Source organism: Arvicanthis niloticus, chromosome 1, assembly GCF_011762505.2.
Source record: "Arvicanthis niloticus isolate mArvNil1 chromosome 1, mArvNil1.pat.X, whole genome shotgun sequence".
NCBI lineage: Eukaryota > Metazoa > Chordata > Mammalia > Rodentia > Muridae > Arvicanthis > Arvicanthis niloticus.
The window spans coordinates 120942762-120965894 of NC_047658.1; the positions used below are offsets into that span (position 1 = coordinate 120942762).

A 23133-nucleotide genomic window follows, 5' to 3' on the forward strand; every position below is an offset into this window, starting at 1 on the left:
GACTCACAAATTTTACATTATACCCCTCTTGTTTCTTGGGACATAGATGCTTTATTGGAGGAATTGGAACGCTGCACCTTTCAGGACAGTGAGGAATATTCAAATCCAGTTTCTTGTCCCTTGGATCAGAAATCCACAGAGAAGAGCAACCTTCCCCAAACTCCAAAGACCTTGTCATCTCAGGGTAACACAAGTCCCTCGAAGGTAACATTTGATCTATTGTAGTATTGTAAACAATCAAGTTGGACAGCATTTCTGAAAATTGTATCCCACATAAAATTATATTTATATTATATAAAGTATACATTATATATAATATGTAGTAAGTTAAAATATAGATTCAAGAAGAAAGAAAATCATTTCAATGCTGATTTAAAGATAGTTGCTTTTGGAAAGAGAACTGAGAACATGACTGTAGCGCTTTAAATAGGTTTGACCTCATCATGTGTTTGAATGCTTGGCCCACAGGGAGTGAAACTCTTAGGAGGTTTGCCTTTGTTAGAATAGGCGTCCTTGTGTAGGGAATGTGTCATTGTGAGGGAGAGCTTTGAGGGCTTATGTTCAAGTTCCACCCAGTGCAGAAGAGAGATGTTATATATTAAATTTTATATATATATATATATATATATATATATATATATATATATATATATAATTTGAAGGCCTTCATGGTAGCCTTCACATCAAGATGTAGAATTCTCAGCTTCTTCTCCAACACCATGTCTGTCTGAATGCTGCCATGCTTCCTGCTGTGATGATAATCGACTGAATCACTGAAACTGTAGACTAGCCCCAAGTAAATATGTTGTCCTTTATAAGAGTTGCCTTGGTCATGATATCTCTTCACAGCAATGGAAACCCTAACTAAGGAAATGACCATAGAGTAAGCCTTTGGAACTTTTTTTTTTTTTCTAGTAAGGGCATAATAGCAGAGTATTGCCTGGTACATGGTGACTATTTGATGTTCCTTCGTGAACCAGAACCTGTTACCAGAAGTGTCACATTATAGCTTGACTGGAGTCCCATCCAGTAAGACCAGGGATCACCTGATAGTTTAGATAAGTCTTCTTGGAGTCACTATACAACTGTTACTATATCTGTCTTATTTTCTGTTAAATATATTCAGAATTTTTTTCATCTAGCTAGAGATGGTAAAACTCTTGGCAGCACACACACACACACACACACACACACACACACACACACACACACCAAAACAAAACAAAACAAAATAAAAACTCACCCTAAATCTACTGGAGATGATTTATTTGAAAGCCCAGAGATCTGTTGTGTTAGTTCATGCTTGTTAAAACTATCAAGTACATACTTGCTAAGATATATATTCTCTCCCTTTAGATAACTATGCACAATGCTTAATTCTAGTTGAAGCTTGCTTAATGAGAAAATTACAAGACATTGAGTGGATATTTGTCATATCTTGTATTTATGAACTATGATGTTCTGGTTCACTTTTGGGTACTCTATACAATGAGTATCCCAGACCTAGAATTTGAATGCAGGAGTAGCTAGTTTCCAGCTTTCCCCCAGAATGCTTATCTGATTCTCTACTAGAGAGTGATGTGTTTTGAAATGATTCAACTACAGCCATAGCATCTTAATGGACTACTGCATGGATAGTTCCACTGCGTTATCACACAGCAGTCTCATGGTGTCTTGAGACAAGACCAAGAATCACATTCTTCTACCATGATTCTGGCAATGACTTCCCATCTTATTTGCAGTAGAAGCCACAATGTTGGCACTGATCTTTGTGGATGACCACATCTTTGTTTACTAGCATGAGACCTGAGCTTTTGCTTCTTTTTCTGACATCTCATTGACTTCCTTTCATAGAACACTTTCAATTGTTTTTGAAGTTTTATTATTAACATTTGCTTTAATATGTTAACTTGATTATGACTAACTCAAAAGGATCTTCCTGATCTAGTTTATACAGAATGTCAGTCACAACACCTATTCATGACAATATTCAGGGAGATGGATCTGAAGTCTAAGAGTGAGAACATAAGCTAATTTCTCTGGTCTTAGGCAGTAGCAGAAGAAATCTGGTAGCCACTTGGTATGCTGCTATGCTGTGATTCATGTGATGCATACCTGGAACATCTGGAGTCAATAATGAGGAAATCACACATAATATCATAGGGACTAGAATTTAGTATTGTTATCACAAATACTATACTGTGAATGTTATGACAGCATTTTATTTATATTTATAAATTTATAAGTGTTTGTTTCATTTTTTGCTAGCACTTAAAAATCTTAATAATAATCTGTCAGTTGGCTTAAAGCAAAACAGAAACCAAATCTTCAAGTCTTGTGCCCAGCTGCAGGAAGTGTATTTACAGATCACTGTGAGATACATATTCCCACTTCTAGCAAACCACCCTTGTAAACATTTTTTTTTGGCTCATTTTCAATTCCACATTTTCTTCTGCTTATATGCAAGGTGGAAAGCATAGATTTCTTTGAAAGTCATCAAAATATGCCAGTGTTAAATCACTGTCATCAGAGGTCTCAATTAGAAAATCAGAACATTCCAAGCTTTTTGATTTATTTTTTTACCTGATGCATAGCATCAAAATAAAACCTCTGGAAGTTCATTTGTTCATTTTCTTGTTAAAAAAAATGAAACAAACTATATTACTAATATCAGTACAGTGAGTTGAAATAATTTAACAATAAAGATAGTAAAAATTTATGGTAAAAATAAGAAAACAGATTGTCAGTAGCATCACAGTAAAATGTTTTTTACCAACTTAACCCCAATAGCAGAAATGCATCTGGAGCAGGCTGTAAAGTGCACAGAATTTTTTACTTCATCTAAAAAAAAATCAGCATTCTGCTCCTCAAAACTAAAATTATCAAGACTGGCAAATGTTTTGGCTGTTACCCTCTGGCTTTTGGGAATACCCAACCTTTGAAACGTCATTTAATAAAGCTTAGGTTGCATTATGTGTAAAATCAGCTGGAGATCTGTAATCAAATTAAACAATCAATATAGATTGAAATGGTACCTGTTAACAAAGTACAGTTGAGTAGCTCCAATATTTCCTAGCAAAACCCAAAAGAGATCATGTAGCTAAATTGCTTAATTTGAAAACATGCTTCTGAAAAATCTTGACATTGATGAATTTTGACTTTATTTTATTGGATATGTTTTTTTGTTTTGTTGGGTTTTTTTGTTTTTGTTTTTTGCTTTTATGCTATTTTAGTTACATGCAAGTGTTAAGGTCAGTTCTAGGTTGAGGAACTAGCAATACAATAGATGCATGTAGTCAAGGAACAAGCAAGAAAATAAACACAAATAGCCAAAGAACAAGCAAGGCAATAAACAAAGTCCCATGATCACTCCCATGATCACTGTTTCTAAGCACTTATCAGCATGACCAAAATATCTGAGCCTACTTTCCAGTCCTATCCCAAAGTCATTTTCTTGCCTGAAGCCTACTTCTTTGTTCTAGACTAAGATTTAGATTCCTGCCTGAAATTACTTCTTTGTTCTAGCCTAATATCAGATTCCTGCCTGAAGCCCATTTTCTTGTCCTTGTCCTTGGCCTATGTCAGATTTTTGCCAAGCAGCCCCAAAAGCTCTCCACCTCTTCCCCTTTTTTATTTCATAAACAAGACTGAGCTTGTCTTAGGTCATTCTGCCAAGAATGACTTCCTTACCCATTGTGGAATATGCATTATCAAAAGCAATGCCTTTCTGCCTTAGGTTGGTAAGGCTCTGCAGAATCTTACCCATCCTTGGCTTGCCAGCCTTTAAGTTAATAACTCTGTCTGGGAGTCCATTTTCAGTTTCAAGTCACGTTCTTTGGCTGCCAGCATGTGGATGTTGTTAAAGACAAGCTTTAACATGATGGGCAGGAATAGAAGTATTTCCAGGACAAAAAGAGCTAGCATGATCAAGCTATATATACCATTCTTGAAGCTTGACCAAAATGGAAATACTGACCTCAAGCCATGAGTAATTTTATCAGCACTATCTACAGCATCAAAGCTCAGCAGCACAGCATTCTTTAAATTCATAATCTCAATATGCAAAGTTAAAACACCCAGAGAGGTGCTAGACTTATGCTAGATACCCTGCAAGTGTCTTTAAAGTTTTTTCTAATTATAATGACTATCATTGTAAATTTTAGAAGTAACACAACTCCACTGGTATTTGGCATGACACTCGAGATGGCTCCTTACTCTTAAACTCTAAACCTCTTTCCAATAATTTGAATAGGAAAAAGAGCATTAATTCGTTGTTCCAAACGCCTGTCTAAATCCTCTAGTATGCTCAACACATTAGTAACATGTTTTTGCTAAATGATTAACAAAAGTAGCTGTCTTAACTTCTTGTGTCAAAGCAATTGCAGAAGCAGTGGTGCTAGCAATTAATGTAACTAAAGCTGTTATACCAGCAATAATCAAGCCCACTACCCTCTTGCCTCTGCTTAAAGCCTGACTCACTTCTTCCAGTATTTACAAGCTTTTTTCAGAAAACCAAGATTATGTAATACTCAGAGCAATAAAACATGCCAGGTTTCAACACACTAACAGAATTAGAAAGTTTACAATCAATGCAACTTACATTAAATACTGTAGAAGAAACAAAAGTAATTTTAACTTGACAATTAAAAAAGAGCCTTAACACATGCACTAACACTTGTTTGAAATCCAGATCCTATCCCAACACTAATTTTTGCTAACATAACATCATAGATAACTGCAGTTAATTTCCAAATATGTCTCTAAAAATTTCCAGAACTGGCTTTCCAAATGAAGACTGTTATTTCCAATATTGAATTGATTTCTAGATTAGTACATGATTGAGTCTGAATAACTGGTCACATTTAAGAAAAGTACAAGAGTCATTACAACTTCACTTTTTGATTCTCTGTCCCACAAGGTCTGAAAACTTGATGCATAGCAGCTTGTCCCATCTGGGATATAGGAAAGCAAAGGTGGGTCAGGAACATATGCCCAAAAAAACTTCCCAGTCACCATTGTCAAGGCACTCAGCAAGCTCACACAGGTCAGCATGTTTTTTTGTCCCAGCATCAGCATGTCTCACCAATTACTCTGGCAGCCACCATACTCCTTCAGCATATTGAATACAGCTATAAACCAAAATGTAATGAAATTATAGAAGTCAGTGATTTTGCTCTTACCCATTCTTTACAAAATGTGTAATAAAGAACCACAAATAGAGACAACTTCAAAGTTTGGGCTTATTAAAATATTAGTGCAGAAAGATGCTATTAATGGAGGTGGATAGAGAAGACATGTGGGAATATTGTCTTGGACAAAGTAGAAGGGGGACAATAAATGTGGAAGGACTGAGGGGTTAGCAGAATCCAAGAGAGAAAAGAGGATGGGAAGAAAACAAATACTGCATTTTATGTCATGTGTCTTTGATGTATTTTGTAAATGATATATATAAAAAAAAGATTCGTGTGTGTGAGGGGTATTGTTGGTAGAAATGAACCAGAGAAAGAGGAGATGAGGAGGGTGATGGGAGGGCAAATACAAGCAGAGCATACTAATATACATATATGCAAAGGCCCTAGTGAAGCCCATTATTTTTTGCCCTAAGAAATTAATCAAAAGAAGGCATTTTTCTGAATGCATTTACACATTTTAATAAAGAAAACAGAATTAAGAATATGTTTCACAGAGCAGAATGTACCCTGAACGTTTAGGTTCATCAACATTAGAGATCACTTTACTACTAAAAAAATGCCCTAGAAAACAGCACAAGTTAAAGATAACAACAACTTCAAATGTACTAACTATAACCATAACCATAACCATAACCATAACCATAACCATAACCATAACCATAACCATAACCATAACCATAACTATATATAGCTTTGGATAATATTACAAATTAAAAAGTGACAGGACTCAGCTTTTTCCAGGGAAGAAGGTTTCCCTAATTCAACCATAGGGGTCCCCGACTTCTGTCCATTAGTTGGGTGTAAGTATCTGTGTCTGTCTCAGTCAGTTGCTTGTTGAGCTTCTTGGAGGACAGCCAAGCTGAGGAGGAGGGTTACACCATAGGAAGACCATCAGTCTCAACTAACCCAGACCCCTGAAATCTCTCAGACACTGAGCCACCAACCAGGCTGCATAAGTGAACTGGTACAAGACCCTGACCCATATACAGCAGAGGACTGCCTGGTCTGGCCTGGGAAAAGAGGAGCCTTGAGAGACTTGAGGTCTCAGGGAGTGGGGAGGCCTGGCGGGTGTGTGTGGGTAGACATCCTCTTGGAGACGGGGGAGGAAAAAAGGGATGAGAAACTGTGGAAGGGCAGACCAGGAGTGGGGTAACAACTGAACCATAAAAAACTAAAAGTAATAAAAAAGTGTCTCTGTCTCTGTCTCTGTCTCTCTCTCTCTCTCTCTCTCTCTCTGTCTCTGTCTCTGTCTCTCTCTCTCTCTCCCTCCCTCCCTCTCTTTCTCTCTCTAAATTAAAAATTTAGAAATCAAACAACAGGAATTAATTCTAGAACCCTCCCTTTCCCTTACTAGTGTCTCAGTTTGAGCTCTATGGTGTGCGATTGTCACCTGCAGATCTAGCCCCTCGCCCTACCTCACTGCACAGGCCTCTCTGGCCTCCTCTGTTTTCCAGCTGTCATTCCTTTTTAGACCTTGTACACAGGCAACATTTCCCTGATACCCATTTGCTTTCCTTAACTCATGCAAGTCATTGTTCAAGTGTCTTCTACTCAGTGAATTTTCCCACATCAATGCATTTATTTTTTTTAAAGATTTATTTATTTATTTATTTATTTATTTATTTAATGTATATGTATAGCTGTCTTCAGACACACCAGAAGAGGGCATCAGATTGCATTGCAGATGGTTGTGAGCCACCATGTGGTTGCTGGGAATTGAACTCAGGACCTCTGGAAGAGCAGTCAGTGCCCTTAACCACTGAGCCATCTCTCCAGCCCTACATCAATGCATTTATAACAGCTACTATCTTCATACTTATTATTACTTTATATTCCCTTATTATATTTTCATACTTATTATTTTATACTCCCTGACTAACTTTTGTATCTGCTTCTTGCCAATAGAATATAAGCACTAGAATATTCAATTTTTGTTTTCTTATGTTAAGTCTTAAGTAATGTAGGCTGACTTTGAGCTCATTGTGTAGGAGAGGATGAGATTGGATCCTGCGTCCAGCTCCCAAGTGCTGGCATGCCAGGAGTATACCGCCACACCAAGTTTATGTGGAATTAGGATTAGAACCCAGGGCCTCAGATGCTAGGCAGGCACTCCACTCCATCACCCAGAGTATTTGGTTTTAGTATGATTGTCTTATTTTGTGGTTTAGGTATAACATCCTACACCCTGGAACATAATAGTCACTCAGTAAGTATATGTTCAATGAATAAATAGGTGAATTTCTGTCCAGCCACATCTTTGGTAGACACATTATTACTTTTTATAAGCAAAGTTTGTGATTTAGCCTTCCCCTAGGCACCATTGTGTTTAAAGTGATTTTCCCTGAGCCACCATGTTATTTTATGCTTCCTATCTGAGGATGACACATCTTGTTATATCTTTGTTTTTAACGTAGGGAGAGTAGTAACCATTCAGGTACCAAATTCTCCATTTAGAATTTGTTTTTTTCTCTGCATGATGGAAGGTAACTCTACCTTTGGAAACATTTAAGCAATATGCTAGCTATTCCTTTTATTGATTATTATTGCTACTACTACTACTACTAGCTTTGAGATAAGGTCACACTATGCTGCCCAAACTAACCTCATACTCATGCATCTTTTTCCTCATCCTCCCAAGTAGCTTAGATTACAAGTATGCACCAGAATGCCATTCTGGTTATCCCCCTTGACTATAAAACACCATTCTAACACAAATGCCATTCTTTACTCTTTTCTGTTACTGAATTCTTAGATGCAGCTCGCGTATACGACCAACATCCAGGAGCCCAATGTCTACAGGTATGCTTTGGTTATAATAAGTAACTTCACAATTAAAAGTTATTGGGTAATTTATTAATAATTGACGATTTTGTTTGTAAAGATTATTATTGGATTTTATCCATAGTATGCCTCTTCCCAGAGCCTTTGAGCGGAGGCAGAACCCTTCTGTACTGAGTTGGCAGCCTCTCAAGGTATCTCACCTCCAGACAGGTGTCCAGGCTGGGGGTTGGGGGATATTGCTGCATTTTTTTTTTACCACCTAAAAAGAATAAAAATTTCAGAATCAGCACAGAGTTTTGGCATTTCAGTTCCAGGTGTCATGCAACGTAGTTCAAAGGAGAAAGCGCAACTGAAGAAACTTGAGAAAGGGTCCAACAATGTCAGTACAAGGACTGAGGCTAGATGAAATCAACAAGGGTCCATTGCAGACAACTGAGTACATAATTCTACTTTGCAGGTCTTCTCAAAGTTTATGTAGGTGGTGGAAAGGTTTCCCTTTAGTAAATGTTACACATGGAATAGATTCACTTGCTAAGTCATTTCTTCAGACCAAAGCAGAATTAGTAATCTAAAACAAATCAGAAACAGAAAGGCCGCCTCTTTTGTGTTTGTCTCTTTAATCATAGCATATATATATATATATATATATATATATATATATATATATGCTATGATTAAATTATATATATAATTTAATATATATAATAATATATAATATATATACATATATATATATATATATATATATAATTAGACCCTTCTCTTAAGGATTTGTACTTGTCACAGAGTGCTCCACTGCGCTATCTGATCTCAGAATCATAGTACATAGAGCACACATGGGGAGCTAAATCAGGAAATGGACTTGAAATACGGGAAGTCATTTTACTACGTTCCACTTGAAGTCACTTCCTTCTGTGGTGGGACTGAAGCTAGTTTACTTATATGTGTGTTACCTATTTATTCCAGCTCCAGGAAGTTGTAGGCGAACATTTCTCCTTTATTGTCACCCTTCTGTCCTAGCTAAAAACAAAACAAACACAAACAACAAAAGCAGTGATTGTACTTAAGAGGCTCTCAGCAAGTGTATGTTTTATTAAGATGTCAGTAGAAATACATATGAACACTCAAATATGTAACATGAAAACCAGTCCAAGAATCAGCTGTTTTCCAATATGTCTGCCACCGTGATCAGTTACTTGATCACGACACTATCTTATGGTCATCTTCCCTTACAGCACTGGGTCACTGGCCTCTGTCCCTTTTCTCTGTGCGCGCGCGCACACACACACGCACGCACGCACGCACGCACGCACGCACACACGCACGCATGCATGTGCTTGTGTGCAGCCACATATCAGAGCTAGCCTATTGTAAGCATAAACCATAGACTGTTGATCAGTCCTGTGGTCTAGAACCTTCCCTATTTTCTAACATGTATAAAGGACTCACTCTGCCATATGAACCTTAACACTCCTTAGATTCCCCATCATGCTGCCATCTGTCTGTCTATCTATGGCATTAGTAATTCTTTTAGTAAATCTCTGTCCAAATAGCAGTATACCTTAGGATCTCCCATGAGCACCAACTCCTAAACTTTTATGTTCTAAGGACCTGTCTCTGGCAGTTGGATTTTCCAACTTCCAGGACACTTGGCTATCATGGCCTTTGACCAGCAAGAAGTGCTGGGGAGACCAGCAGGTGCAGAATAGGAAAGTGCAGGGCACTTGCCTTGTCTTGGTGCTTGACTTTCCAGTGTCCTTATCAGCAGCTGCATCTTTGTCAGTTGGAGCGTGACAACCTGCTGTTGTTCCAGCACACTGAACTGAGGCATGGGCTCTCATGATGTTGCAATGCATTCTGTCCTTTTAGCATAGGGCTGGTGATGACTTGCTGATGGGGGTTTCAGGTAACCACTGGGTCTTCTGTTTTGCTTCTTAGCTCTCTCACCATCTGTGCAGCCATTTTTCTATGACACTAATTCATTTTTTAACTCAAACTTGCTTATATTTTCTGGGCTGGAATATTTTGACATTTCCATTACCAAGGCAAACCTACAATGGAGATATGTGTGAGAGAATGATATAAAACCCTTCCATAACTATGTGTGGAGTTTTATAAATTTCCTAGGTAATTGTAATTATGAGCTATGAAACTAGCATGCCTGGATAGAATGCTAAACTCAGAAGCTAGATTCCCATATTTGCTTCCACCATATACTCTGGTTTGTGTAAATGAACTGCACATTGCTCCCAGTATACCTTGAAAGTGTGCTTAGTACCAGCTGTGATTGCAGCACTGCAATGTTTCTAACCACTGCCCATCAATAGCAATATGGCAATAGTTTATAAGTATATCTATTACCTGAAGAAAGTAGCACTTTTGGTAATAATGGGAGGAACTGTTCACAAAATATAACAGAATTAAACAAAGGAAAACTCAGCACAATGAAGCTCTTTAGTTGGAAAGCATACGTTCTGTACATTCCTTCACATACAAGTGTTATTCACTGTATTACTAACATTTCCAAATCATAAAGTAGCTTGTGGCTTATGATATAGCAAGGTACTTTTGCTTTTTTTAAAATGCCAGAGGCAGATCAGGGGTCTCTAATTCGGGGTTTCTTTTAAGAGTATTTCCTGTGTGGACTCTAATTTGCAACCTTTAGCTCTTCAGGTTTTTATTTCCTATTTAGAATAAAATATTGTGGAGTCAGCTGATGTTAAAGAATCTTGACAACGGTCTTCCTCTTTTTACATGGATTCTAGTTTGAAAGTGTGGGTATCTTCTTGTTTTTTGAGCATGAACAAGTTTTCTTGTTCTGTAAGGTGAGGAGGCTTTATAAATAAGCAGGCTTAGATAAAAAGCTACATTTGGAGCTGGGGAGATAGCACTTGGTAAAGTGCCTGCTATGGAAGGGGAATTTTTTTAATTAATAATTTTATTTGTTTACATTTCAAATGATATTCCCCTTCCCGGTTACCCCTCCACAAATCCCCCATCCCATCCCCCTCCCTCCTCCCCTTGGCCCTCTGTAAGGATACTCCTCTACCTACTCACCCAACTCACCACTCTAGCATCCTCCTGTGCTGGGGCATCAAGCCTCCACAGGACCAAGGGCCTCCCTTTCCACTGATGACAGATAAGGCCATCCTTTGCTACATATGTATCTGGAGTCATAGCTCCTTCCATGTACACTCTTTGGATGGTGGTTTAGTCCCTGGGAGCTCTGGATGGTCCAGTCAGCTGATATCGTTCCTCCTATGGGGTTGCAATCCCCTTCACCTTCTGCGGTTCTTGGGCTCAGTCCAATGGTTGGCTGTATCTGCATTTGTATTCATCAGGTGCTGGTAGAACCTCTCAGGGAACAGCCATACCAGGCTCTTGTTCGCAAGTACTTCTTAGTGTCAGTAATAGTGTGGGGGTTTGGTGTCTCTAGATGGGATAGATCCCTAGGTTGGGTGGTCTCTGGTTGGCCTTTTCTTCAGTCTCTATTCCATTTTTTTTGTCCCTGTCTTTCCTTTGGACAGGAACATTTCTGGGTTAAAAATTTTGGAATGCATGTGTGACCCCATCCCTCAACTGGGGGTGGGCCATGCCTATCTATTGGAGGTGGTCTCTACAGGTTGTAGTTCCCCTTTGTTGTGTTTTTAGGCTAAAGTTATGCCTGTTGGGTCCTGGGAGCCTATCACTTCCCTGGAGTCTGAGACTTTCTAGTGGCTACCCCCAGTTCCCCATCCCCCAGTGCTACATGTTTTATTCAATTTCCTGACCCTTCTCTCCTGTCCCTTCCAATACCTGATCCTAATCCCCATTTTTTCCATACCCCCTCCTCTCTCCTTCCCAGATCTCTCCCTCCCTCTACCTCCTGTGATTGTTTTGTTCCCATTCTATGTAATGATTGAAACATCTACATTTTGGTCTTCCTTCTTCTTAAACTCCATATTGTTGTAGGTTGTGTATTTTCATATGTCGATGTGAAACATAACTCTTACCTTAAAGGAGATAAGAGATTGTTTATTCTGAAGCCAAATATGAGTGGCCATGACCTATGAGCACAGACTTAGGTTAACCAAAATTCCATGTTATAACATGGGAAAACTTTGACAGTTAATAACACACCTCAATGTCACATAAGACTGCTATCTAGCTGTATACTCAGCCTATTTGTCTAACTAGCTTTTAAGAGAACAATGTAACAACCGACCTCACTTGCCTTGGAATTCTCATGTAATCAACTTTAGCTACCTAAGCAAATGCATAGTTGCAATCCTAAATTATGTACTCCTAATGCATGCATGTTTGTTACGTTAATCATTTGCTGAGAACAGAACAAAGACTAATGGCAACCTTATAAAATGAATATCCACCATAAACATTAAATGAAACATAAGGATATTGTTTGATAGCATTGGTTTGTTTATTATACGGGTCATTTGGGTTCTGTTTGAGTTATGACTTCACCCTTCTAAAACTCTATTACAGATTTCTGTACAGAATCTCCCACTCTTTCCTCATGCAGTGCTTTCTGTGCTATTTAAGAAATACATAGTAAACACACTTTGTTAGGAATGATGGAAGACATGGGAGAGCAAAGTGGAGAATTCAAGTCTAGGTTCGCTGCTGGTCAGATGACACCAATAGGAAGTGCTTTATTGATTTTTGTCCATAATGGAACACTGATGAGTTGGTGACTCTGAGGTTATTGTTAATGTGCTTAAGGTGATGTAATGAAGCAAATATACACATTTTCACATTTAGTAGTAATCTCAAATATATACAATTGTATTACCTATAAACCTCACCTTGTACATTAGATCTCTAAACACATACCTACTACGTTGGGTCCTCTGGCATACATTTCATTTTCTTCCCCATTTCTTGCTCCTAGAAACCATTATTTTGCTTTATATTTTTATGTATTTAATTCTTTTTACATTCTACATATAAGCATGTATATACAAACATGCAATATTTTACTTTTATTAATTTTATAAAATGTCATTTAGGCTCATCTATGATGATTCAAAAATCAAGATCTGTTTCTTCTCCAAGGCTGAATTATATTCCAGTGTTTATGTCATCCATGATAGTTTAACTGTTCTGATTAATTTACTCATCCACAGATAATTTGGTTATTTACATATTTTGGCTATGTAAGTAACACTGTGAGGAACATAGGGCCACAGACTTCTTTACTGTGTGTCGATTTCATTTCTTTCACAGCAGAGGGACTGGTAGTTCTAGTTTTCATTTCTTTGGGAGCCTTCATATTGTTTCTCATGGTGACTATACCAACCTGCACAGCACTGGCAGTTTACTGTGGTTTCATTTCTCTCTACTTTTGCCAGCATTTGCCTCAGGCTGTGTTGGGTATGAAGGACTATCTCATAGTAATATTGGTTTGCATTTTCCTGATGATTAATGAGTTTGAGCACCTTTTTGTATACCTGATGACTGTTAATCATCTTTAGAGGAATGTCTATTCAGGTTTCTTGGTTATCTTTAAAACTTTTCATTGCATATGACTTATAATTTTAAATTTCTCTATTAAAATGCACGCTATGGCTTTACAGCTCTGTTCTGAAGTTTCTTGTACTCTATTAATTGGAGGCATGTCTAATGCTTTCTTTCATATACTTGAGGAGAAATAGGTTATGTATGTATGCATGCATGCATGTATGTATGCATGCATGTATTTATTCATTTAGGTGACCAAAATGAAACAGATACATAATACAGAGAGGTCTTATTTAAAAATTTAGAGTAGCAGCTATACATAAAATACTTCCTGTCTCTGGTTTTTAGATTTATATCAAATAGATTAATATGTAAAATTGCATCCTTTGGTATGTTATATGTGACTTAATATTCATTTGATTTTTTGCTTTTTCTTATTCTTTCTATAGTGAGGTCCAAGAGCCAAAAGAATCAGTACCACCCCCTAAAACCTCAGCAGCTGCTCAGCTGGATGAGCTCATGGCCCACTTGAGTGCAATGCAGGCCAAGGTAGGCACTGTCTGAATTATGAAGTCTCTGAGTTCCAGAGAGGCACCAAGTTAGCTTGGTAGTGGTCAGTCTTCATCCCCTGCTTGGGAATTTTAAGGTGGTGTTCATTTTCTTAGACTACATTTAATTCAGTGGAGAAACTCAGTTGTACATGAAAGATAATATGGTACAATGTTACAGGTCTTGGTCTGGAGAATCTCGGATTGTTCTTGGTATAGTCATAGAACTCTGCAGTATTTTTAGAAGAAAAGGATGGTGATTTTCCAATGAATGGAGTAAAGCCGAGGGATTTTGAGAGGTTAAGCAGATTTTATCAAAGCAGTTGTGTTGGGAGTTAGAATGGACACTTGAAGAATAGATGAGGCCTAGATACGTATTGATAGTAGTTAGAGAGAGTCCAAGGGCAAAGATTGTACCTAAGGATGATTATGCAGAGCGGCTGTGAAAGACACATGGCTGAGCAGGGCAAAGAGGCCAGTCGTAGTCTGGGATGGAGCAAGGGAGGCCAGCGTAGGAAGGATGAGTTCTGAGCCCATACAGAGATAAAATCTGCTCTTTGTTCTTGTCTGTAGAGTGAAAATAGCAAGCTCATGCATCCTGGCAGAAAGCAGATAAGGAGCCTTAAGCATTTATCAAGGAAGTAGATCTAAAATTCTTAATTCAAAGAATCTAACCATTTTAAATCTGATTGGAAGCTAGGATGCATAGCCATGAAGTCAGTATGAAATGTTTAAGGGAGACTGTTATAATGTGTGTGACAGAGTGGGGCAGGGACAAGACATGAAACTCTCAAAAATTCCACTCAGCATCTTAGCACACAGTAACACATAGTTGTTCCAGGGATAGATGAATAAATGTCACAGACAAGGTTCTCTGATGGCTAATACTTTACTTTGTACTGCATATTTAACAATGCTAGAACAACAATCATTAGGAAATTTATGCTGTGTTTTCTCGTAGATTTAAAGTGTATCTTGGTGTATTTAAAATTTAACTTATAATGTATGTTTTAAAAATAATCCACATATATTGTATAAAATCAAAAGTACAAAGATATCTACAGTAAAACCGGTTCCATGTCATATGTCTCAGATTGTCCCATTCTGCCACCTGCAGGTCATCAGGATATACTGCATCTTACATATGTATCCAGAAGTATTTTAGAATATGGAAGCAAAACGATAAAGATGTGAATACTTTTTACTTAGTTATTTTTCAAATGTAAAATTAGTAACTATTTTGTACCATCTAGTACCATCTAGTACATTTTAGTAACACCTAGTACCTCTAGATGTTAATCCTGTGAAGAGATACTTTACAAACACTAACCTCCATTATATAATACAGAGGAAAGAATTTTGTTTAAGGATCAGTTTTTTGAGGGAAATGAGCATTTGCATGGTAAAATAATATGAGGCTATTCCAGGCTGTGAAGATTGAATAACTAGAGGCCTGCAGGCAGCTCTTGTCCTAATCATTCAGGAGAATGTTGGGAGCCTGCCCGCTTCAACAATAAGGACTTTAACTGTGAAATAGAAAATGAAATTTGGAAGACAAAGTAAGGGTAGTTGGGTGTGAAGCTTTGATGTCCATTTGATGATAAAAAATTGATGGGGAGGCAGTGGAGAGACACTGTATCTATCTGATAAGGTAATCATTAGGTAGATAGATGGTATCAGCAGCCCATGATGAAAAGGACATGGAATGTTGAAGGGAAAAGGTGTGTTTGTGTGTGTGTGTCTGTGTGTCTGTGAAACTGGCTTGAATGATTTATAGTAATTGGTTTGGATCTGTATTTGAATAATTCCAATCCATAGGTAGTCTCACTACCCTCTCTCTTAACTGGCCTTAAATACCACACAAATCATTACAAAGTATTCCTTATTTGCTTTCCTCAGTCTCAGATTTGCTGCAGGTCAGTCACACTCATCACCTAGTTCGACAAATCAAACTTTCTCCATAAAGGCCTGGCTAATCTTTGCTTTCCTCCATACAGTCTTCTGTGTGTTCAGTCTTAGTCCTTCTGCTCTGGCTCTGTTGATCTTGTAACTTTTCTTTTAATTTGCCAAATTGTTTTATTCTTTGGGCCTTCTCTCTCTGTGGAATGACAATCTCACTAATGACAGCATTTCTGGATTCTTGAGTACATATCCTGAAGTATGCTTCCTCAAAGGCAGCTGTCCTAAGTCAGGTGGTTTTCATCACACTGCACTCAATCTCATAACCTACATCTTTTCTTTATCTGACATGCAGCATGTTTATCACCTGCCATTCATAGAGTGAAAATTGCATGAGGTTAGAAACTCAGTATATTTATATATTTTTATTTATATTGCTTTATAACAAGTTCTTAGAATGCTGAGTAGAACAAATTAGGTGTTTGGCAATTAATAAATAAATAAAAGGAAGAAATAACTAGTTTTCACCTGGGCCACTGTAAGAGCTACCAAGACTAATCTTCATACACTCAATTTTGGGCAGCCAGAAGATTTACAAATAAATGACAACTCAGATATCATTTGGCCAAGGAATTTAAAATGAAATAGGAATAAAAGTGTTTTTATTCATGTTCATGTTGGGTGTCTCCAGGACCTTGAAGGAAGGTTAGGGGAAGGCAAGATGAGCTGTTGGAAGTGAACTGATAGGTTGTATAGCAGATGTTAAAAAGAATAATGGTGAACACAGGCTGATTTCTCTTTGTGGTTCTTTTCTTGTTGCAGGTTTCAGTGAAAGCAGATACCAGCAAGAAACCCTTGCCAGACCAGCAGGATCACAAGGCATCTCTGGACTCAATGCTTGGGGGTTTGGAACAGGAACTACAAGATCTTGGGATTGCCACAGTCCCCAAGGGCTACTGTGCTTCCTGCCAGAAACCAATTGCTGGGAAGGTAAGGTGATCTAGGATATCAGTCTAATAGCATCTGTGTTTTTGGGTGTCCAAGGATGGCTATTTATTTATTTATTTATTTATTTGATATTTTATTTACATTTGAGATGTTATCCCCTTACTCCATTTCCCCCTGCCCCTCCCAGTAACCCCCTATCCCATCCCCCCTCTTCCTGCTTCTATGAGGATGTGCCCCCACCCAACCCCTCTATTCCCACCTCCCCACCCTCGAATTCCCCCACACTTGGCGTCCAGCCTTCATGGAACCAAGGATCTCCTCTCCCACCTATGCCTGACAAGGCCATCCTCCCCTACATATACAGCTGGAGCCATGGGTCCCTTCCTATGTGCTCCCAGGCTGGTGGTTTAGACCTTGGGGAGCTCTGGTTGGTTGGTATTGTTGCTCTCCTCATAGAGCCACAAACCCTTTCTGCTCCTTCAGTCTTCTCTCTAACTTCTACATTGGGAACCCCTTGATCAGATCAGTGGTTAGCTGTGAGCATCTGCCTCTGAATATGTCAGACTCTGGCAGACCTCTAAGGAGATAGCTATATCAGGCACTTGTCAGCATGCACTTCCTGACATCCACATCAGTGCCGACCTTTGGTGACTGCACATGGGATAGATACCCAGGTGGGATGGTCTCCAGACGACCCCACCTTCAGTTTCTGTCCCACACTTTGTCTCCATATTTGCTCCCTTGAGTATTTTGTTACTCCTTCTAAGAAGGACTGAAGCACCCACACTTGGTCTTTCTTCTTCATGAGCTTCATGTGGTCTGTTAGTTGAATCTTGGGTATTGCGAGCTTCTGGGCTAATATCCATATCAGTGTGTGAATACCACGTGTGTTCTTTTGTGATTGGGTTATCTCACTCAGGATGATATTTTCTAGTTCCATCCATTTACCAAAGAATTTCTCAAATTCATTGTTTTTAATAGCTGAGTAATACAACATTGTGTAAATGTACCACATTTTTTTTTTTATCCATTTCTCTGTTGAAGGACATCTGGGTTCTTTCCAGCTTCTGGATATTATAAATATGGCTGCTATGAACACAGTGGAGCATATGTTCTTATATGTTGGAGCATCTTCTGGGTATATGCCCAGGAGTGGTATAGCTGGGTCCTCAGGTAATGTTATGTCCAATTTTCTGAGGAACCACCAGACTGATTTCCAGAGTGGTTTTACAATCTTGCAATCCCACCAACAATGGAGAAGTGTTCCTCTTTCTCCACATCCTCACCAGCATCTGCTATCACCTGAGTTTTTGATCTTAGCCATTCTGACTGGTGTGAGGTGGTATCTCAGGGTTGTTTTGATTTGCATTTCCCTGATGACTAAGGATGCTGAACATTTCTTTAGGTGCTTCTTGGCCATTTGAATTTCCTCAGTTGAGAATTTTTTGTTTAGCTCTGTACCCCATTTTTAACAGGGTTACTTGGTTGTCCAGAGTCTAATTTCTTAAGTTCTTTGTATATATTGGATATTAGCCCTCTATTGGATCTGGGATTGGTAAAGATCTTTTCCCAATCTGCTGGTTGCCGTTTTGTCCTATTGACAGTGTTCTTTGCCTTACAGAAGCTTTGCAATTTTATGAGGTCCCATTTGTCAATTCTTGATCTTAGAGCATAAGCCATTGGTGTTCTGTTCAGGAACTTTCCCCCTGAGCCCTGTGTTTTGCAAGTATTCCTTCATTTAATTCTTGAATTAACCTGCTAAGGAGGTTTTTCTAGAGTGCCGTTTGCAAAAGCCAGGAAGTTAAGAGCTCAGTGATGTTGTCTGGCAAGGCCAAGGTCTAGTAAGTAAGAAGCAACGGGAACATTTGAGTCCAGGACAGTCTGGCTTCCGTTTGAGTTCCTAATCATTTTTATTCACTGCCACTACTGAGATTACCTTTTTCACTGCTCCCTTTCTTCAGACATTCTTGGACCTAAATTTATTCGATGAAATTTCAGCTAAATGTAACTTTAAATTAGCGATACCGAGACTTACTCTGAATCATTATCACCAAACCCGTGATATGGGGCTTTCCAGTCAAACTCCAGAAGGATGAGAGACAGGGAGTTTAGATCTGAGGAGTAATATCTGCTTGGCTTCTTGATCAGTCTGGTTGTCACATCCCTTTTCCTACCCTTTAAGCATGGTCATAGATGGTCTTAGTGCAACCTAGGTCTGAACCTTGTAATTGGATAACCCAGGAGGTGTTGTCTAAACGAAAAGCAGCATGCAGAGCGCCCTCTAGAGGGACACTCTGCTTCACTGCCATGTCAGGTTTATGATGTTCCTAGGTGATCCATGCTCTGGGGCAATCCTGGCATCCAGAGCACTTTGTCTGCACTCACTGCAAGGAGGAGCTTGGCTCCAGTCCCTTCTTTGAACGGAGTGGCCTGGCCTACTGCTCAAAAGACTACCATCACCTTTTCTCTCCACGCTGTGCCTACTGTGCTGCTCCCATCACGGATGTAAGTAAAGCCTCACCCCTGCCAGCTTTTGTGCAGTGTCTGACCTTGCCTGAAGAGCCCTGGGCATGCTTTACAAATCTGAAGCCTTCTAATACCTCTCTGTGTGTCCCGTTTTCAGAAAGTGCTGACAGCAATGAACAAGACATGGCACCCAGAGCACTTCTTCTGCTCTTACTGTGGAGAGGTGTTTGGTGCAGAAGGTAGGAGGGATAGATGGGAAGGCCAACAGTACTGTTCCTTGGGGACTACTGTCTGCTGAGTTTTGGTTCTTAGCACTGTCACTTACAAGTCCATTTCACACCTAGATGTCATCTCTGTACCTTTCCCCAACATTACCAAGTTTTGTTTATATTGATTTTTTTAAATTAAAGAAGTGAAAATTCATCATTTAAAAACAGAATGCGGCCTCAGTAGATAACTTGGTGGGTGAAGCATTTGCTGCACCGATATGAAGGCCTGAGTCTGAATCCCTAGGACATGCTTAAAAGCTAGACCTGGAGTACAGGCCTGTAACAGCAGGTGTTCACCAGGGATATGAGGTGGAGACTGGAGAGTTCCTGGAAGCCTAAAGGCCAGCCAGCTTCATGCACAGTCTGCCACGAAAAGACTGTCTCAAGCATGGAAAGAGAGGACTGCCACCTGAGGTTGTTATGACCCATATACTTGAAACATGGTACATGCATGCTGTACTCACACAAACATGCACCCCCCACACACAATGTGTCCATATCACTTAAATATATGAACTCATTGTTTCCTCTTGGAGTTAACGTTTGAATTTCTTTCCTCTAGCTTAGTTTTTACTATCCTTATCACTAATATACCTGATAGAACTGTGAGATTCTTTTCAAAACACAGCTGTACCTGATAATCGTCTGGTTCATTTTATTTTATTGATGATCTGGCAAGAGAGGCCATCCCTCTTGAAATGCTTTCTGTCTTCCTGCTAAGCAGCAGTAATTCTGGTCCTTCTCCTCAAACTACCCCTGGAAACTGCTGATGCTACCTTTCTCTTCAGATCTTCTGTGTTCTGGTCCCTGTTCTTTGCTTACTCCATACATATACAATGTGTGCCCTGACCCCCTATAACCTATAACCTCCCTCCTTAATCTCTCTTCTGCCTCACTTTACCCCCTTCCTTCTGACAAGGACCCTTTTCACATTGATGACTTTTTGTTGTTGATTTGGGAGAACTTTTTAGTTTTTTGGTGTTTGTTTGTTTGGTGGTTTGGTTTGATTTTTGACCCACTGAGTTTAAGCAGGTGGGAGAGCTTGGGTGGGGCAGGGCAGGTGCAGCCACATGGAAGCCATCATTTGCCAGCTTTCCTTAATTGCATACCCCCTGCCAGTGGGGAACTTGACTTATTTCATAAGTGTGCTAGAGCACACTGAGTCTCTACTAAATCATTTCAAATAATCCTAGTGTTTTGTGACAGAGTGGGGCATCTGATCTTCCAATGGCTTTTGAGACCTTGAGCCAGTCTTGTCCTAAACTTGGCATTCAGTTCCTAGAGTGCTCACACTGAGGACCCCAACAGTGAAATGGGTGTTCCTTTCAGTCTTAGTTCTGTCATGTTAGAGGCCACTCCTGTAATTTATGTAAAAACAAACAAAACTCTTACTGATATTTTCATGTCTTCCCCTCCCTCCTTTTTTCTGATTCTTTTATAATTTAGATGATTTCCTTACATGTTTTTGTCTTGTCACTGCCTTAAGTTGCCTGAACTTATAAGTCTATGGGAATTATCTTAATACATAGCAGGGGACTGTTTGCACTCGTAATTCTTAGGACTGAATTCCCCTTCCATAGTTGAGAAGTTTTTTTATTAAGATTTTATTCTCATTTTTTATAACATCCAAATTTTTATTGCATTTTTATTTTGTGTGTGAATTTGAACAGCCTATGATATACATGTTGAGGTCAGAAGACAAGTGCAAGTCAGTCTGTCCTGCCATGTGGATCCCAGAGATTGAACATATGTCCTCATTTACCCCTGAGCCATCTCACTAGGCCTGCTTTATCTTTTCTGTGTGACCTATCTTTAGCTGCTTGCTAAGATCTTTTTTTTTCTGAATTGTCTTGTCATCCTCTCTCCCTTTTCTTTTCTTCTCCTCTCCTCCCCTCCCCTCCCCTTCCCTCCCTTCCCCTTCCTTCCCCTCCCCTCTTCTCCCCTCCCCTCCCCTCTTCTCTTCTTTTGTTTTTGGAGCGCTGTGCCATGTAGCTCAGGTTGCCTTCAGACTTACCATGTCTGAAGATGTTGACTCCTGATCCTCTTCCCTATACACATGCATGCAGATGCTGGAGGGCAACCTGGGTGTTAGTCCTCAGCTGCCTTGTTTGTTTGTTTTTGAGATAAGGCCTGAAAGCTTGCCAGGTAGAATTGGCTGTTTGTCTATTAAGCCCGGAGATACCACCTGTCTCTGCTCCACAGTTCTGAGATTACAAATATGTGTGTCTAGCTGTCACCATGGCTGCTTTGTTTCTCTGTTTGTTTGTTTGGTGGGTTCTGGGTATCTGAGTTCCTTGTCTTGTATTTATAAGGCAAGCACTTTATTGACTGAGACATCTGCCCTAAACTCTAACTAGAAAGTTGAAAGGATGGGATTCAATTTCATTTCTCATTTCTGTAAGTTCCACACCACACTTCTGCTAACAGATTTTAACTGCTCTTTGACTAACAGTCAATTCTTCTCCTGTTACTAGAACATGTTACTTTCTTGGAACTAGTTATACTTTACTGGACAATAGAGCACAAAGTTCTTTATAGTGATTTGCCTGTTTATTGGAGTTTGTTCAATGCACTTAATAAATCAGTATGTCTTTCACTTCTATATTCTACTTTAGTTAAGCAACATTTTTACTAGGATAGTCTAATTCATACTAATATGCGTCATATTTGCATGTATAAGTAGAAATAGAAATATGAGAATAAATTAGAATTAATTAATAAATAGCCATTAAATGAATAGTGTCTGTGGCAGAATGCTTTCCTCTAACCATAACAGCCATTGTCTTCATCTGAGCAGGGATGGCTAACTTGCTTGAGACACTTACTGAGCTTGTTGATTGTTGATATTCCGTCATAGGGGGAGGGCCTAAGGAGGGTCACTTCCTGTCCAGCTGAATGTGATTCTGATCTAGGGGTACATGGTCTCATGTTCTCAGGAGGTACTAGAACATAGAGTGTGTGTAAGGTTAGTAGAAGAGGGAATTCCCATCTGTGCAGCTATAGGGAAGTTGTTATCCATGTTCAGGGAGACTTTCTGGTGGTGTGGCTGCTCCAGGGTTAACCACACTATATAAACTCAATAAACTCAAAAATTCCCTAAGTTGGATTTTGGTGGAATTGTACTTTGGTTTCTCATTGATGACCTCTAAGGAGAGGGTGGACAGCACTGTCCACTGATATTTGATGAAGATAGTAATTGCCTGGAAACAAGTAAAGGCACATTTGAAGCACAGCCATAGTTACATATAAAAGAAAAATGCCCATTCTTTAGGATGGCTGCAAAACATCTAGTTTAATTGTTCTTGAATTGGGCTCCTTATAACCTGACAAAGCTTACTAGGTCATTACGATTTGAAATAAGCATGAAACTACATTGAAAATATCTATTAATGAAGGCACCTGGCAAAGGGACTATTTACTAGTTAGAAGCTCCTTTTTGGGTTATAGTTCTATTCTTTTTCCTGGCTTTCTTGTAAATGGGTCTCCTGCCATATGGTCAGCCCATTAATTAGATAGCATGCTGACTTTTATTCCAAGCTACATAGTCACATACAGAGCATCAATAATAACGGT

At 39.1% G+C, this 23133-nt stretch overlaps 1 protein-coding gene across 7 annotated transcripts in view; it reads left to right on the forward strand.

The window, feature by feature from the left end:
- Positions 1–23133, forward strand: part of Lpxn (leupaxin) — a 34636-nt gene that overhangs the window by 8504 nt on the left and 2999 nt on the right. For 5 of the 7 annotated variants that reach the window (XM_076918085.1, XM_076918094.1, XM_076918079.1 and 2 more), the window contains 7 exons: positions 47–204; positions 4919–4973; positions 7945–7991; positions 13880–13979; positions 16700–16867; positions 19157–19330; positions 19449–19530. In XM_076918085.1, coding sequence (XP_076774200.1) covers positions 47–204; positions 4919–4973; positions 7945–7991; positions 13880–13979; positions 16700–16867; positions 19157–19330; positions 19449–19530 — 784 coding nt within the window. The remainder of the gene's footprint in view (positions 1–46; positions 205–4918; positions 4974–7944; positions 7992–13879; positions 13980–16699; positions 16868–19156; positions 19331–19448; positions 19531–23133) is intronic. The other 2 variants (XM_076918101.1, XM_034520299.2) reach the window with 1 other exon arrangement.